An 18,044-nucleotide genomic window follows, 5' to 3' on the forward strand; every position below is an offset into this window, starting at 1 on the left:
TTGGAATTAGCAGACAAGGATTGCTAATTAAAAATATGTTGAGAATTTTACAGAAAGAAACGATGGATATGATGGATGAAGAGAAAGAAGATTTAAGTCATCAGATGTGCTTAGCAACAGTTAGACAATGAAGAAGAAAGGATGAGTGAACTTAAAGACAAGTCAAAAGAAACTATGCAAACTGAAGAACAGAGAGAAAAAAAAGTAAAAGAATAAAACAAACAAAGCCAGAGCCTCAGTGACTTAAGGCACAGTATCAGGCAGTCTCACGAAGGTGTAATTGGAGTTTCAGAAGAAGAGCAAAGAGGAAATTTGGCAGGGAGAAAAGGAGGAAGCCATGAAGAAATGATGGACACAGTTTATCTAAATTTGATGAAAAACAACAAGCCTCATATCCAAGGTTCATTTCATAGTAATATGTTGTTTGATTGATCAAAAAGACATAACACCTCTAAATATATGTGCATCTAATGATTCCAGATCCATGAAGCAGCAATATATAGAACTAAAGAAAGTGACAAATCCAAATCCACAGCAATTGTAGATCTTAACATCATATTATTAATACCTGATAGAACATATAGATTAAAAATTAGTAAGAACATAGACGATTTGAACAATACTATCAAACAACTTGAACCAATTGATATCTATAGGACAACACACCCAACAATTTCAAGAGAATATGGCATTTACTTTTAAAAAGGCCAGTTGCTGGACCATAAAATAAGTTTCAAATTTTAAAGTACCATCTTAAGAGTGTGGTGTCTGAACACATAATTGAATTAACAATAGCAATAAGATAACTAGAAAATCTCTGAACATTTAAAAATTAATCTTCTAAACCATTAGTCAAAAAGAAAATTTCACAAGAGATGTGAGAAAAATTTTGAACTGAATCATAATGAAAATATAATAAACCAATTTCCAATATCAGGAATAAAATTAAATTCATTCATTTAAAAGCTGACAACAGGATATTATAAACAACTTTATGCCAATCCAACAACTTAAATGAAATGGACAAATTCTTAAAAAACACACCCTACCAAAACACACAAGAAGAAATAGAAAATCTGAATAACACTATACTTATTAAGGAAATTCATAATTAAAATTGTCAGGCCCAGATGACTTCATTAGTGAATTTCCATGAGTACTTGAGGAATAAATATGACTGCAGTCCAACAGTTTCAGAAAATAGAAAGAAGGAATACTTCCCAACTCATTTTATGAGGCCAGCATAACTCATACCAAAACCTGACAAAGTCATTACAAGAAAAGAAAATTACAGAATATTGTTAATGAATAAAGAAGCAAAAATCCTCAACAAAATATTAACAAGTGAAGTAAACAATATATAAAAGGATAATACACCATGACCAAGTGGGCGTGGTTAATGTCAGGAACTCAACATTGATTTAACATTAAAAAACAATCAACATAATATTATTAATAAAAGAGAACAATAATATGATCATCTCAGTGTATAAAATAAATTCACTTGACAAAATAAAAACTTTCAGCAAAGAAGGAATACAAGAGAACTTATAAAGTCTAATAAATATATGGAAACTCTACAGCTGTGTGATACCTGACAAAATACTGAATGCAGTTTCCCTGAGATCCAGAATAATGCAGGGATGCTCATTCTGCTTTGTAGTTAGGATTAATAAGACAAGGAAATAAGGTAAGGAATGATTGGAAAAGAAGAAGTTAGACTTCATCACCACTGTCATCATTGTGTTTGTAAAAAGAAAATCTTAAGAAACCTATCAAAAAATAAATAAATAAAGCTGCCAGAACTAATAAGGAAATTAGCCAGGTTGCTAGATACAAGTTCAATATATTTAAGAAGCATTTGTATTCCTGAACTCTAGCAACCAACATTTTGGAATTGAAGTTTTTAAAAATACTATAAACAATAACATAAAAAGTCTAAAATACCTAGGAATAAATTTGACTGTAGATGCACAAGACTCTAAGAACTATAAAATTATGCTGAAGCAAACTTAGAATCTAAATAAATGGCATAGTATGTCATGTTGAGGGTCAAAAGACAGTATTGTTAAGATACCACTTACCCCCAAATTGCTTTATAGATTCAACACAAGACCAATGAAAATCTCATCATATTTTTTGTTGAAATAGGCAAATTGATTCTTAAATGTATATTAAAATGCGAAGGACCTAAGATAGTCAAAACAGTCTTGAAAAAGAAGAGCAAAGCTGGACATATATTACCTGATATTAAGACTCATTGTGTATTAATAGTTATAGTAACCAGGACAGTGTGATGGTGGTGTGAGAACTGGCAGCTAGGTCTGTGGAATGGAATACAGTCCTGAAATAGTCACACATATAGTCAATTTTTAACAAAGGTACCAAGACAATTCAATGGGAAAGGTCAATTAAGATTTACTCTGCTATCCTATTACATTATTTTTTCACATTTTACATACTAGTTATTAAGGTCAGTCTGTTTCTCATTTATTGCCTATAAATAAACCAGAGGTGATACATTGTGTGCTCTCCATATGTGTCTGTTGAATCCTTGAATCAGAAACCAATGTGATACTCAGGACATTATATACCATTTGTGTATATATACAAAATTGGGATTTGGTAAGTGTTTTTAATAAAAGGAAGGCTCAAGTAATCATTAAATTCAAAGACACAAACTTCTAGGAGCCATTTCTAGATACATGGACAAGGATTAAATTAAAATGTATACAATTTGTATTGAAATCTAGGCAGATGGGATGTTTCCAGAGATAACTTTTCTTTCCATGATACAGCTACTGTGCTTCAAGTATTTGATGAATATTAGATAAAGACACAGCCAGAGACTCATCAGACTAGGCTCCCTACAACTGGAAGGGCCGTAGGCATGCATAGCACTAAAGTAACACTGATTCATTCATTCAGTATTTATTACGAGATACCAAGCACATACAGTAATGATGAACAAGACAGACATCACCCTGTCACCACTTTTCTCATATATAAATTGCAGAGGATATTTTAAGTCTTCGTTAAAACAAATATCCTTTTCTAAAATATAAATTAGTAGTGATTACACACTGAAGAGCAACACTCACACTCCTTGTGTGTCCTATTAGTGTTATCCAATAGAAATTTAACACATACTATGTATATAATTTCATATTTTCTGGTAGCCACATTTAAAAAGTGTAAACAGGTGAATTAAATTGGGTAATATATTTTATTTAACTTAATGTATCAAAAATATCATTTCTACATGTCAATATTTTTTAAATTATTAAAGAAATATTTTAAATTTTTTATTTTGTACTAAATCTTCAAATTTCAGCATATATGTTACACTTACAGCACATCTCAATTTGGACAAGCCACATTTCCAGTGTTCAATAGCCACATGTGCCAGTAGCTACCTTACTGGACACTGAGGCTTATGTGTGAATCAGCCTCCATTGAGCTATAACCTGTTAGAGTTTACAAGTGGACTCCAGAGAGATGGAGAGCTGATGGTATTTCTCACTATAATGTTAGAGGAAAGTCACTAGATACAGTGACTTTCTGTTAAAGCTCTATAACCCTCCACCAGTTTTCATCTGCAAGAGTCCCAGAGTTTTACTATATTTGAAGACAAGTCGGTACTGAAGTAATGCTGATTCATTCATTCAGTATTTATTATGTATCTACAAGATATCAAACACATACAGTAATGATGAACAAGACATACATGCATGTCATACATATATGCAAATATGTACAAGTGGTCTTGAAGATTTTAATGTTCAGTGATTCCACTAGCAATGAGACAGCTTTTCAGGACCTAAAAAAATATCTCTACTCACATTTCTCAATTGATATTTGTTTGGGGAATGTTGAAACGAACCAGTAGACCACATATCAGTTCTCTGATACACAAACAAAATGTTTTCAGCTCTAGGTTAATGAGCCCATGCTCATTTGCATGCTTGGCTTCCATTTAAAATTCTTTTGCATTTCATTACAATAATTTTTTCCCTCTGCTCTAGGGTCATTGTTTCCATTAAGTTAGAGTATAAATCCACTTATTTTCAGGAATATTATCTCTTTACGACACTATACACAAAGATCTGTGTTTTAAATTTGATATGGTTTGAATGTTTGTCCCCTCCAGATCTCATGTTGAAATGCGATTCCCAATGTCAGAGGTAAGGCCCAGTGGGAGGTGATTGGATCATGGGGGCAGATGCCTCATGAATGGTTTAACAGCATCCCCTTGGTGATAAGCGAGTTCTTGCTCAGTTACTTCATGTGAGATCTGGTTGTTTAAAAGTATGTAGCACCTCTCCCCTCACTCTTTTGCTCCCATTCTCACCATGTGATATGCTGGCTCCCAGTCATCTTCTACCATGATTGTGAGCTTCCTTAGGCCCTCACCAGAAGCTGAGCAGATGTTGGCATCATGCTTCTTGTACAGTGTACAGAATCATGAACCAAATAAACCTCTTTTTCTTTAAAAATTACCCAGGCTCAAGTATTCCCTTACAGCAGTGCAAAAACAGCCTATCCCAGAATTCTCAATTTATAGTATCTCATCAAGACTGCCTCTCAACTGGGATTTAGAGAGGTAGTGACTTGGAACCAGTTTGGACATATCATTGTTTTAACACAAATGTTTATAGACTCAACATAAAATTAGTCTTTTATCTTTTACAGTAGGGTTTCTCAGGGTGGCTGGTACCACCCATCTCCACTCCAACAGAATCACCTGGGGAGGAGAAGCCTGGGCCCACGACTGAACTGGAATCTCTAGAAATGGTGTTTAGGAACTTGCGTGTGTAATATGTACCAAAGGAAACTCATTTCACACTGAAGTTTGACAGCCAGTGCCTTATAGTGAAGTTCTACTTTAATATAACTAAGGATAAAATTGCATACTACCATTTGAATCTGTTTTATTACTGGAGGAAATGCTGTTTTCAGTACTTATATACTTTGTTTACTACCTTTGCTGAACACTTTGTGTACTGTGAGTAAACTTTTAAGGGCATTCATTCAGCTCATAAAAAGTATGTTGTGCTTTCTTGATACATAAGTTATGAATGATGGATTCAACTGAAGTCTAATTATATTGATCATGAATGGACTAACGTCTAAAATCAAATTGACTAGGACCTAGATCATATTCCTTTGTATTTTTTCAAGTGTAGTCTCTGTGACTGTGTCAGGTAAGATTTTCATTGTATTTTACTTTTTTCTATGAAATTGTTTCGAATGTACTTTAATTCAATCATAATTCTACAGAAAGCCATTGAGCCAGACACAAGTACCAGGGCTTCAAAACAGAACTGGACTCAGTGTTGGCCCTTGGAAAGGTTGCAGCCCCTGCAAGGCAGGGGTGAGGGGCAGATAACGGAAGCCTTGTGTTAAAACATAAAACCATGGTACCATGGTTTTAAGTAAAGCAAAGCACCATGAGAGTAGAGAGTAGCAGCGTAAGGGTGACTATCTGAAAAGGCTGGGCATTACAAAGATGACTGTGTTCTGTTTGAGTGCAAGCCGGTCAGCCAGACAAGTGAAGACATTCCCACAAGGTCATCCAGGACATAAGGAATACCAGAACTTGGTTTTCCTAGATCCAAACTGCACTCATCAAGCTTTCTACAAGAACCTGGCCTTCAAAAGCACACTGGCTTCCCTTTTCTCATGCCCAAAACTTTCTCTGGTAGTAAGCAAGATGTTAAGGGTGATACATTTCCTTTTCAGGCCACTAACGTGCCATTTAATTCACTCCAGCAATAACTAAATAGGAGCCTACCTTTAAAAGATGCCGAAAGCAACATCCTGCTAATTTATTGCCACATCTATTACATCTCCCGAGAGAATCTGACTCCCTAGATTTTAAATATAGTTGAGATATTATGATGACGTTTTCTGATTTAAGCCCTCCATAAATTAGATGCAATGATTATAGTATCTGTTGTCACTTCATTTTTGCTCTATCTCCAATCACTCTTCTGCCTTCATTAATTCTGAATAAAATATCACAAGACATTAATGTAGCACTTGGAGATAGGAGGGCTACGTTTTTATAGCCCCAATATGAAATTGTACTTAAAGACTCATAAGCCTTTACTGGAATAGCAGGGGGGAAGAGGCACTGCTCATCTTCTACAGCCCTCTTAGTAACCTTCCTGGATGGTTATGGATGAGGAAACTAGGGCTCAGAGATGCCCAGGGTCACTCTACAAGTAATTACCAGAGCCAAAACATGCCCAAGTCTTCCTACTCAAAATACAAGGCTCTTCTAGTACACCCTCTAATCTTCTGGGGATTATTTTAAAACAGTTTCTTGACTGTTTGCAATGAAAGGCATTATTGCCAACTTGTAAACAAAAACAAAAATCTTGGCATCCTCCATCACTTTATCATCAGTGTTTTTAGTTTATCACTTCACAGTCATTATTTGGTGTTTTCTTACAGAAGGCAACAGACTACTGCAACAGAAACTATCCTTAGATGGGAACCCCAAACCTATACATGGAACAACAGAGAGGTCAGATGGCCTACAGTGGTCAGCTGAGCAGCCTTGTAACCCAAGCAAGCCTAAGGCAAAAACATCTCCTGTTAAGTCCAATACCCCTGCAGCTCATCTTGAAATAAAGCCAGATGAGTTGGCAAAGAAAAGAGGTAAAGTGATTTCTTTTGCACAAATGATTCAACATATTTTGCACATACAGAAAAGTGCCAGAGTGACAGAACTTTCCAAAAGATGCTGCTTAGTGAAGACAGATGCACATGAAATTGCATTTTTTTTTTCTGTGGCCCACATAGATGGAAAGGCAGATGTGATTCCTCCCATGTAATCAAAGGTCTTGAATATTTAAATGGAATTACATCTCCTTTCTCTGCCCCTCTGAGACCATCCTTCTTGTAGGCATGGATAAACTTGCACCACAAATACCTTCCATCCTAATATCTTATAAAGCAAGTGCTCATGCAGGAGCTCTTTTAAAAATGTAACTGCTGAAAGGGACTCATGTTTCCCTGATACGCAATTGCGTGACTTGCACTGAACAAAGATGAGTCTGGAGGCTGGTATATGTTCTTCAGATATGGTCTCCCCAATGTAAATTCAGTTCTGTGTTAGAAATTACACACAATGTAACATTGAAAGGGGGTTTTATATTTGACATGCTGGATTTTTATGATTTTTCTGAGCTTGGATATACTTGATACATGACTGGTATTAAAAATGAAAATCACTTCCTTTCTGATTCCCAGAAGATTAAATACTATTCTTTTCATTCAGCCTCAGTTGTATCTGATTTCCTTGGCTTTAGTTTGATCTGCTTTCTCACTTTTCTTGAGGGGGATTTCTTTCTTCTACGAAACATGGCCTGATTGTGATAAGTACAATCTGCCTGTTTGTGATACGCTATCTGTAGACCCTGGTGACAGTTTCAGGAAATCAGGCGAGATGGGCACCCATAGAGCTATTTTCAGTGCTGCTGCTCTAATTACAGACCTGGCTTCAAATGATGGCGCCAGTGCCAGTGTACCTGGCACTGATGCCCCATCCTCTCTCTAGCTCATTTGTACCTCTCCCAGTCTCTGTGTCAATTTCCTCTTCCAAAAGCCCTGCTGGCTTTTAACCATGCAAAGTGGTGTTTATAGAGAGAGCCAGCAGCACAAATGGTCTTTAGACATATCAGATTCTAAGGCGCTGCAATTTGTGATAGAACATAATGATCACAGCCTCCTTCCAAAGAGTGCAGGAGACAAGCGTACCCCAGGTGGCCCAGCCAGAGACCCCACTGGTGAAACCATAACAGCCTCAGGTGCCATGCAAACCACCCACACTGGGTTACAAACATTCTCCTGATGGAACTTTTATTAGATGAAAGATGAGTCCATTTTTCTTGGTGGGCTAATTGCTTTGTTTTGTCATTTAGCTTACAAACAGAGGATAAAATGCTTAAGTTAATAATATTTTTTGACATCAATTTTAGGCCCAAATATTGAGAAATCAGTGAAGGATTTGCAACGCTGCACCGTTTCTCTAACTAGATATCGCGTCATGATCAAGGAAGAAGTGGATAGTTCTGTGAAGAAGATCAAAGCTGCCTTTGCTGAATTACACAACTGGTGAGTGATTCAACGTAGGAACTATAAATTTGTGATGCTTGAGCTGTTCCAACAAGTAAAAGTATCAGATGGAATACATTGTTTATTTAGTACATAAACATCACAGAATAACTCTCCAGCAGATTTTGTTAAGCCCTGCAGGCAGTAGCATGTATCTTGGGAATAAAAAAGAAGATAAAGTATTTGAATAAAAAGAAACCTGATAGACATAATTCACTGGAGTTTGAAGTTGGCCCAAAACTATATGAATGATGTAGAACAAAACCTCAACAAAGAATAAAACCTCAAAAAATAATATTTTTGACAAATCCCTGGAAGGCTAATATCATGAATACTACTAGGAAGACAAAATATTTTCCAGCACTATAATTATAAAATAAGAATTCCCTTAATGAAATTCAGAAACATCTCATATAAGCTTAGCGACAGAATCCCATTCTTGGGTAACTTTAAGACTAGAATTTAAACATGGTACATCAATATGGCTTTGGTCCTGCCTTGCCCTTCCCTGCTACTGATTTTGATGGCAAATGTTTGAACCCTGTATATTTGCTCATGTCCACAATTGAAATGATACATCTGTTAATAAAGGTTTAGTTATTATCAGTAGAAAAATGTTCTCAGCGTATCAGTTAGGTCTCTTTCATTTTGGAGTGGCAGAAATCAAGTCACACTAGTTAAAGACAAAAGAGAATTTATTGGCTGATACACATGAAAATTTCAGAAGGTTCCTCCAGACAAATTTGGCTCTAACTCCTCATTATGTTATCAGGACTCAGTCTGTCTCACCCTCTTTCCTTCCTGTCTCTCCTGGTGCCTCCCAGAGTCTCCTAGCTCTCTCCATTCTTGGCTTTTTTCTTAGGCACCATCTCTCCTTGTGGCAGCAAAGAGGACCCCCTCACAGCTGCCAGATTACATAATCCTTAGCCCTTCTGATGATCTGAGAGACAGCTTGGTCTGAAATAGCAAAAGTCCAAGGGTTGGCACATATCCATCATGCCCAAGTTCATGTAACATATTCCCTATCTCTCATTGCCCTCCCGTGATTCTAGAATTTGATCACTACTTCTGCATGTTTTTCCTATTCCAAGTCCTTGCTTTGACATTGATGTGCTTTTTAGCAGAAACTATGGAGTTGTGTAAAACTAAGAATTAAGCTTAACACTAATCTAAAATGCATGAATTTTAAACCATCTGCTATGTATCATATAAGATCCTAAGGGTACAGAAGACACCAGGAACTTGAAAGAAAACTTTCTCCTTCAGTTATCATTCAGCCTCTCAGAGGCCCTCTGAGGGGAGGATTCATCTGCCTTCCCCCATCCCCAGTTGTGGCATCTGGATGTCACCGTAAGTCTTCTCTGTTTGATCATATTGTTCAAAGCAACTCCAAGAATATGTTTGAGTACTTAGAGAAATTAAAGATGCTATACAAATGAAAATTGTTATTACTATTATTTTATAGTTTTATAACTTTCCAATCTATCTTTAGGTAAGTTACCTTAATACTTAGAAGTACATCCAGCTTCCAGGGCTGTTCTCTAGAGCCAGGGTCTAGAGACATGGGGCCAACTAGTAACTATCCTAAGCATTATGGCCGTAAGGTGTCTGTGCGCTACCCAGCTCTGCTGTTGCTGCTCAATGGCAGCCCTAGATAGGCTGTGGGCCCAAAAAGGCTGTGGGCCAGATTTGGCTCATGGGGGTCATAGTTTGTCAACCGCTGTCTAGAGGCATTAGTTAGCTGTTCAGAGAAGACCACTCCATCTTACTCTTTAGTGTGGCCTTTTCGAATAAACTCTTCCTCTGAGCCCTCTGTGTGATACCTTCCATCTGAGTGACTCATACACTAATTGACAAAGTGTAACAATGCCCTCAAATTACTTCTCTCTTCTCCAGCTGCTCTGAGTACTTCTTATTTTATTTTATTTCTTAGTAAAATGAACATCACATGGGTCATGAGACATCTTGAGATTTATAACAGATTCTGTGAGAGTTTTACTCCTCAAGAGCTGAAAGCGTGGGGCCAGGAAAGTCAGCACCCGAGGAAATTGTATATTTTTTCTCTGCTTGTAATTCATGTTGTGTTTTAAACTGATGGAAAGAATCACTTCTGAATGAGTGCTGCCAAGTAGTACTGCTGTTTAAAAGCCACCTACTTAACAAAATGGCACTTTTTCTGCAAACCGAAGAAGACATTTAGATCAACCATTTTTGGTATGCCATTGCTATAAAATGAGTAAACACCAGCACTTATTTTCTGATCTAATCTTTAATAAAAATGATCCCACAATAATTGCATAAATGTTAACTTAAAAATAAAACCAAAGTGCTTTTTAAAATCAACTGTGCATGTCTGCCAAACAGAAAAAGCTTGCCTCTGTTCCAAATGAGCTTGCAGCCCAGCAAACATGGTGACGTACTTGAATAAAGCCTCCCTCTTGTTTTCTAAGGGGAAGAAAATGAATTTTAGGGTTTGTGGTGCTCTTGAAATATCAGGTCACAAAATTGAAGACAGCAGCTTAGAAATTTTTTTTTAATGAAATTTTCCTATTGATGGTGAAATCCTGCATTCTAAGCATTATAGAAAACTTTGAGTGAACTGTAGGTGTATTAGAATATACTCATTTTAATGCAGTTGTAGCCTCAGGATTACATCATGAGGCATATCTAGATTTGGAGGACATGGGGACAAGTCCTCTAGTGATTTCCAGAAAGAGTGCCAGTTCTGAGAGAGATGTCACTGCTTATGGTGCACAAGTGACATAGATGTTACCTTCCATTTCCAGTTCCTCTTCTACTCTGCTTGCTTTGGGCCACCCAGTTATCCTAACCACAACGTACTTAATAAGCATGTCGTGTAGTTTAGAACCGGACACTCAGGTCAGAAATTCTAAATGTTCACTTTGCTACCAAAAAGTGCCAGCATAAGGACCTGAGTCCTGCTTGACTAAATTCCCTGAAAAGTACTGCTGGAATTCATGAGAATGATGATTTTGAGAGGCTGGGAGCAAGCTGTTGTTTGCACATCCTCAATACCAAGCAAGCACACATCAAGGTAAAATGAACGAAATGATCTGTCTTCCAACCGGGCTGTGAAGAATATTTTGTTCAGTACAGTTATTGAAGAAAACCACTAACTAGCTAAAATGTAAAATCAAGTTGTCATTTAAGCAGGATGCAGTTACGTAGGCTACATTACCGTAACAGAACATTCTCATTTTCCCAGGAAGAATTAGGGATTTGCAAGGGGAACAGAGATGACACAATGCCCTCACAATACATCTTAACAGAAAATAAATTTTGCGATATGAGCATCTGTGTGAAAAGTCACATCAGGAACTAACATGAAACAGCTGGTTTCTTTTCTATATGATTGGCCTCCTACCGCAACTGGAAAATATTCATCCTTTGGAATCATAGCTGCCAGATTTAATTGCTTTATATGCAAACTACTCTAGCTTCTCATCACAAATCTGTGTGTGTCCAAGTTGATTGTGAAGGCTTAAAATGAGCAATAAAACATTAAATTCAAAAAAAAAAAAAAAACATTGAGGAAGGAGAATAATACTTGATAGTTCCACCATATGCTAGGGGAAAAAGTGTTCCAAAATAGAGCTGTAAAAATTCTGTTAGGTACTATTGTCAATTTAACATCTAATTAAAAGCACTCTAAGAAAATGGAAGACAGGAATGAGCCAATGGGGTAGCGTGTGTGCTAGGCGTGGGGAGGCGTAAAGAGGCTGCAGAGAATGGGGGCTGGAGGGAGCAGTCCTTTTAGCAGCTTTGTTTTCCAAGAGGAAAGGGAAATCTGTGAAAGCATGTGTTCTGTACCAATGGGCCAGAAATGTTCCTATGCTTTGTGTTTACTTTTCCCAAAGCAATGCCAGGTCTGGCCCAAGCAGAATTTCAAAGTAGGTCAGGAGTCTCAGCTGCCCGCACCCTGAGCCCTGGCCCACTTACCCTTCCTCTGCCAATTTTCCTGCATCTTAAAGTTTTCTCCTTCCCAACAGACAGGGTGAACCTCCTGCTGCCCCCTACAGGCCAGGGCTCCTCACCTCAATCAAGATAGGTGTTTAGAGTGGTGTCTCCATTTCCCTTTTCTCTTTTTTTAACTATGAAAACTCAATTATCTTATGTAACTACTAAACTCATTCCTTTGGTAATCATGTATCCTTCCTCTCAAAGTGATACATTTGCATGCTAACAAATGCTCTGTTGAGACTCTCTAACCCAGCCAAAAGAATAACTCTAAAAGTGAGAACGTGGCAGGGGAAGGTGGCACACACCTGTAATCCTAGCACTTTGGGAGGCTGAGGCAGGAGTTTGAGACCAATCTGGGCAACACAGGGAGACCCCGTCTCTACAAAAAGAAAAAAAAGTAGCTGGGTGTGGTGGTTTGTCTGTAGTCCCAGCTACTCGGGAGGCTGAGAGGTGGGAGGATCACTGGAGTCTAGGAAGTCGAGGCTGTAGTGAGCCGAGATCATGCCACTGCACTCCAGCTTGGGCAACAGAGTGAGACCCTGCCTCAAAAAGTAATAATAAAGTAAAAGTGGGACTTTTAGGCAGAAGAAAAAGCTATTTTGAAGTACATTTATCTTTCTCATCCCTCAAATCCTTCTCATCTGCTACTGAAGCCCTGTTAATAGCCAAGCAAAATCACACACAGATTATCAATGTGGTCAACAGGTGGCCTCACATACAAACCAGATGTCACCATTGACACTTTAAATATTGCGCATATTTCCCAGGATGTGATCTTGAAGTCTCCCATATGGGAAATTGCCAGTGGCACTGTTGAGTATCAGAACCACCTATGTAACCATATGTCCCATATTCCCAGTTTGCTCTCCTCGGATATCCGGACAATTTTAAGTTGTTGAAACATATGTCCTTGAAGCCCCTTTAGTTTGAGTCCAAGTAAGGCCATCACTTCTGCAGGTTTTTCACAGCTGATTCTTGCCATGTTGATTGGTTGTTTTTGTTTTTTTCCCCCTGCCCTTATTCTCCAAATTTTAGCTGCTTTCGTGTGACTCCTGGCTTTCCAAACAATGATAAACCCTGGCTTTTCTTTGGGTTTTTTATGTGTTCTCTTTGTGAACAACTTAACATTAAAAGATGATGTCTATATATTAGTATCTACTTCTTTGCATACCAAAGTATATGTGTGTACACTATAAATAAAAAGTCAGAGCTTTATAGTCCTCCCTTGCCTAAGTGCCACCCCCAGAGATACTGACGGTAGCAGGCTTTTAAAAACAACAGGCCGGGCACGGTGGCTCACGCCTGCAATCTCAGCACTTTGGGAGGCTGAGGCAGGTGGATCACCTGAGGTCAGGAGTTCAAGACTAGCCTGGCCAATGTGGTGAAACCCCGTGTCTACTAAAAATACAAAAAATTAGCCAGGCATGGTGGCATATACCTGTAATCCCAGCTACTCAGAAGGCTGAGGCAGGAAAATCACTTGAACCTGGGAGGTGGAGGTTGCAGTGAGCCAAGATCGCTCCACTGCACTCCAGCCTGGGCAACAGAGTGAGACTGCCTCAAAAACAACAACAACAACAAAAGGGCCAGGAACGGTGGCTCATGCCTGCAATCCCAACACCTTGGAAGGCCGAGGCAGGAGGATTGCTTGAGCCCAGGAGTTGGAGACCAGCCTAGACAACATGGAGAGACCTCATCTCTACAATTTTTTGATTAGCTGGGCGTAATGGTGTATGCCTGTGGTCCCAGCTATTCAGGAGGCTGAGGTGGGAGGATCACTTAAGCCCAGGAATTCAAGGCTGCTGTGAGCCATATTCATGCCACTGCACTCCAGCCTGGATGACAGAGTGAAACCCTGTCTCAATAAAAACCAAAAACAGATCATTCTCTTGACATCTGTGGTTGAAAATTGACATTTGCTGGTCGAGAGTCTTGCAAAGGGAGTGATATATCTAGGGCCACAGCAGTGGTTCTCAATAGGACGATTTTGCCCCCAGGAGACCGTTGATTTGGAAATATTTTTGGTTGTCACAGCCACAGGGAGAGAGTGCCACTGGCATCTATTAGGTAGAGGCTAGGGATGCTGCTAGCCATCTCTCCCACCGCTCCCACAACAAAGAATTACCTGACCCAAAATGTCTGTAGTGCTGGGAAAGCCTGAGTGAGAGGAAAGTGAGAGGAAGAGTATCTCATTCGTCCTGCCATCTCGCTTCTGCTGGAGCTCCTTGAGGGAAGGATGGAGACTCTTCCTTCTGAAACATCCCTGAGCATCTGTCTGCCCCCAGCTGCCCTCCTAAGCCACCACTGGAGATATGAAAGAGGGACTTTCCAATCACTTACAAACCCAAAGAAACATACTATATTTGTCTTCTCATTTCATATCAGTGCAGCAGGAAATATTTTTTCCATAGTGCCTGAAATGTAAACCCTCTCACTACACATTTTAAAGGTCAAATTACATTTTTGTCTCCTTGAGATCAGAAAAACAATTATACTGAAGTGTAGAAAATTGAAGGCTTTGCTTTATCATCTGTTTTTCATTATAGAATTCTACTCAGTCCTTAGAAGAAAATGGAAAAATTAAGAACCGAAGGTTGTAGCTAATGATAAGCAGTCACTTTCATTAGCCATTCTGTTTCTACCTGAGTCTTTTTCTCTTTTTGCAATAAAACCAAATATCGCAGTGGGGACCAGGATTAGGATGAAGATCTGAGACATGTAAAGATAAATACAGTAAGGAATTGTTCCATTAAATGTCTACTTGGGGGTTATTCTTCTTTGGCTTCAGCCAGGCAGCAATATTACTTGGTGTTTCTGGGCATACCTGGCATATATCCAACTACTCTAATACCGGTGACATACCCAGATGTGCCAGCCATTGTGCTCTTTAAGCCAAATGAAGCAGGTCTTTTACATATCTTACAGTGCCGTAGTGGTTGAACAAATACTTCTTGGCCATTTCATTACTCTTAATTAGGAGAATCACTGGAATTGTGGCACTATATATACTTTAACAGGTGGGCATAGGAAAAATATGTATTAGGCGAAACAGGTCCTAGAATCACATCTCTGTCACAGAATAGATGCTGTGGCAACAAGCAAATTTGGGTTTTGAGTTCAGTCACATGGAAGATGTTGACACAAGTATGAGGAATGAGTCAAGATTCCATTGTTAAACCAACGTGGCTGAAATATTGATAGTAAACACTCCTGGTGTACGCTGAGAGTATCTGGGGTAGGATAGTGTAGTTGTACGGTAATAAGATGACGCTTTTCTCTGTGCCGTTCAACATGGCATGTTTATAAAAGGATTACCAGTAGGAAAGCTGCCTTTAGGAGCCTTTTCAGCCACTTAGCATTGTTACATAATAATTTTTAAAAGCTTTCGATTCCATTTTTAATCATCAGGAATGTGTTAAACATTTACTAAATTTTGCCAGTTCCTTAGATTAAACGATTAGTGAAGACAAAAATCAAGAGTTTGGCCAGCTAGAGCAACATCGGGAGACCTCATCTCTACAAAAAAATTTAAAATTAGCCAGATGTGGTGGTATGGTCCTGTAGTCCCAGCTACTCAGGAGGCTGAGGTGGGAGGATAATTTGAGGCCCCAGGTTGAGGCTGTGTAAGCCGTGATCATGCCATTACACTGCAGGCTGGGCGACAGAGAAAGACCCTGTCTCAAAAACAAACCAATGGGTGGGCACGGTGGCCCACACCTGTAATCCCAGCACTTTGGGAGGCTGAGGTGGGTAGATCACTTGAGGTCGGGAGTTCGAGACACAACATGGCTAAACCCTGTCTCTACTAAATATACAAAAATTAGCCGAATGTGGTGGCACATGCCTGTAATCCCAGCTACTCAGGAAGCTGAGGCAGGAGAATCACTTGAACCTGGGAGGCAGAGGTCGCAGTGAGCTGAGATCACACCATCGCACTCCAGCCTGGGTGACAGAACAAGACTGTTTAAACAACAAAAACAAAACAACAACAACAAAAAAAAAATCATAAGAGTTCAGTGTGTTTTGGTTTTGTTTTCTAATAAAATCAAGAGTTTCTATTGTGTTTTTTAATGTTTTGTTTTAAAAGACGTAATAAAAGGGCTGTATCTCTTTCTGCTCTGGAAATGAATACAATCCTTTCATTGATCAAAATCTATATAAACCAGACTTTCTGACTAATCCCTTTCCTCCTCATCAAGTAGTTTTTCTAAGTGTTCACCTGCTTGTGACTTGCACAAAGCACCACAGAAAGAAAATTAAACAAACGTTTTTCTCCCCACACCCAATATTCAATATTATGCCAGAAGTTAAAGGAACAGAGAGTATGGGGGTGAACATTTACTTGCAAGGGACACCAAGAGACAATAATGGAAGAGGCTAATAAATATATTTATGCCTCAAGAGAGCCATGTGTATGGTTTCTGTTGCTGTCTAGCTGACAAATTGCCCAAAATGACTCCTTTTCCTCACTCTGCACCAGTCCAATAAACCGAAATAAGCTCCAGGATCTATTCTGAAATTGTGAAAAGGGCAAATACCCATATTACATGGAGAAACTCAAGGTTCCCATGACTTTGTGACTAAAGCAAGTCCCTGTGGTGCAGTATATTTCATATTTTGCCTCGTTTGTGAATATGTGTCTTTCTAAATAGGTGTAGCTCACTCTTTGGAGGTGAACGCTTCTCTTTTCCTATTTTCTTTCCTCCCTGAGGTTTTTCTTTACAATAGATGTTTCCCCAGGGCCTTTGCAAGGACTGAATGAATCAGTTGACATGAAGGAAGAGCAGGTTGATAAAGACAAAAAGTACTGAACTGGCCTTTTCAGTTTAGGTACAGTCCCCAGGAAACCAGCATAAATAGCACCTTGTATTAATAGCCTTCCTGAGCTCCATGTGTGGATTACCTCCATACGTTATGTCAGCCACACACTTGGCACTGGCGGTCAGCTCTGCTGGCACTGCAGCCTTCTTTGCAGAATCAAGGCCCGCAATAAGAGCTGGAAGACAAGAAATTGATTCTAATTTCAGCCTGAAATCGGAGATTTCTGAATATTTTCAGCAGATGAAAGCTTACCAATCAACCAGCCCAGGAATGTACTTCTGAAAAGGAATTGTTTGTTTTCATCATAAAATAGAAAAATAAAGAGGAAATAAGCAAATTGTTCCATCTACATATTCCCATAGGATACATAGGATTCTTTTTAAAAAAATATATGCCATATGGTCTATTTTCACTAGAAAAAAGAAGATGAATTTGTTCTTATATATTAGTATAAATATAAAATACATTATAATACTGAAAAGTGAGTCCTAAATTACAATTTCAAACTGCTTCTTGGAGCTTATTTCTGTTTTTTTGGACTGGTACAGTGAGACTAAGGAGTTATTTTGGGCAGTTCGTCAGCTAAGTCAGCAACAAATCATATAGAAAGACTGTACATGAAGCCGATAAAACAGAATTCCTTATGTGTATACTACATGCTGCTTCTAGTGACTATAAACTCTTGATTCTTACCAGGCCATATTCTAACAAAAGACACATTTTCCAAGGTTTATTAGCCACTTAATTAGGAGGCATGGGATGTAGAGTTAGAATAAGATTTAAATCTCATCTCTACGTATTCTAGCTCTGAACCTGGTTGAATTTTTTTAACTCCTTCACAGCTATAAAACAGAAGTACTGTTACCACTTTCTAGGGGTTTTGTGAAAATTCATATACAAGTAATGCATTTATCACATCATTCTAGAACGTCACTAGCCTGGCCCATAAGAGATGCTCAGTTAAGGTTGATTCTCTTCCAGAGTAGCGTTTGGGAAATTTCCTTTCCTCTACACCAAGACACTGGCAATAAGTTATCCCTCCCAACTTTCTGTTTATTTAGCATGCAGTGGATTCCAGCTATGGGATAGGAATGGTTCATCACCACTTTTACTTTTTA

General features: G+C 38.6%; 1 protein-coding gene across 31 annotated transcripts in view; it reads left to right on the plus strand.

Annotated features, from left to right (window-relative positions):
* Positions 1-18,044, plus strand: part of SPATS2L (spermatogenesis associated serine rich 2 like) — a 171,875-nt gene that overhangs the window by 126,160 nt on the left and 27,671 nt on the right. For 22 of the 31 annotated variants that reach the window (XM_077956287.1, XM_077956299.1, XM_015110601.3 and 19 more), the window contains 2 exon segments: positions 6,460-6,666; positions 7,989-8,124. In XM_077956287.1, coding sequence (XP_077812413.1) covers positions 6,460-6,666; positions 7,989-8,124 — 343 coding nt within the window. 31 annotated transcript variants of the gene reach the window in all.

Source organism: Macaca mulatta, chromosome 12, assembly GCF_049350105.2.
Source record: "Macaca mulatta isolate MMU2019108-1 chromosome 12, T2T-MMU8v2.0, whole genome shotgun sequence".
NCBI lineage: Eukaryota > Metazoa > Chordata > Mammalia > Primates > Cercopithecidae > Macaca > Macaca mulatta.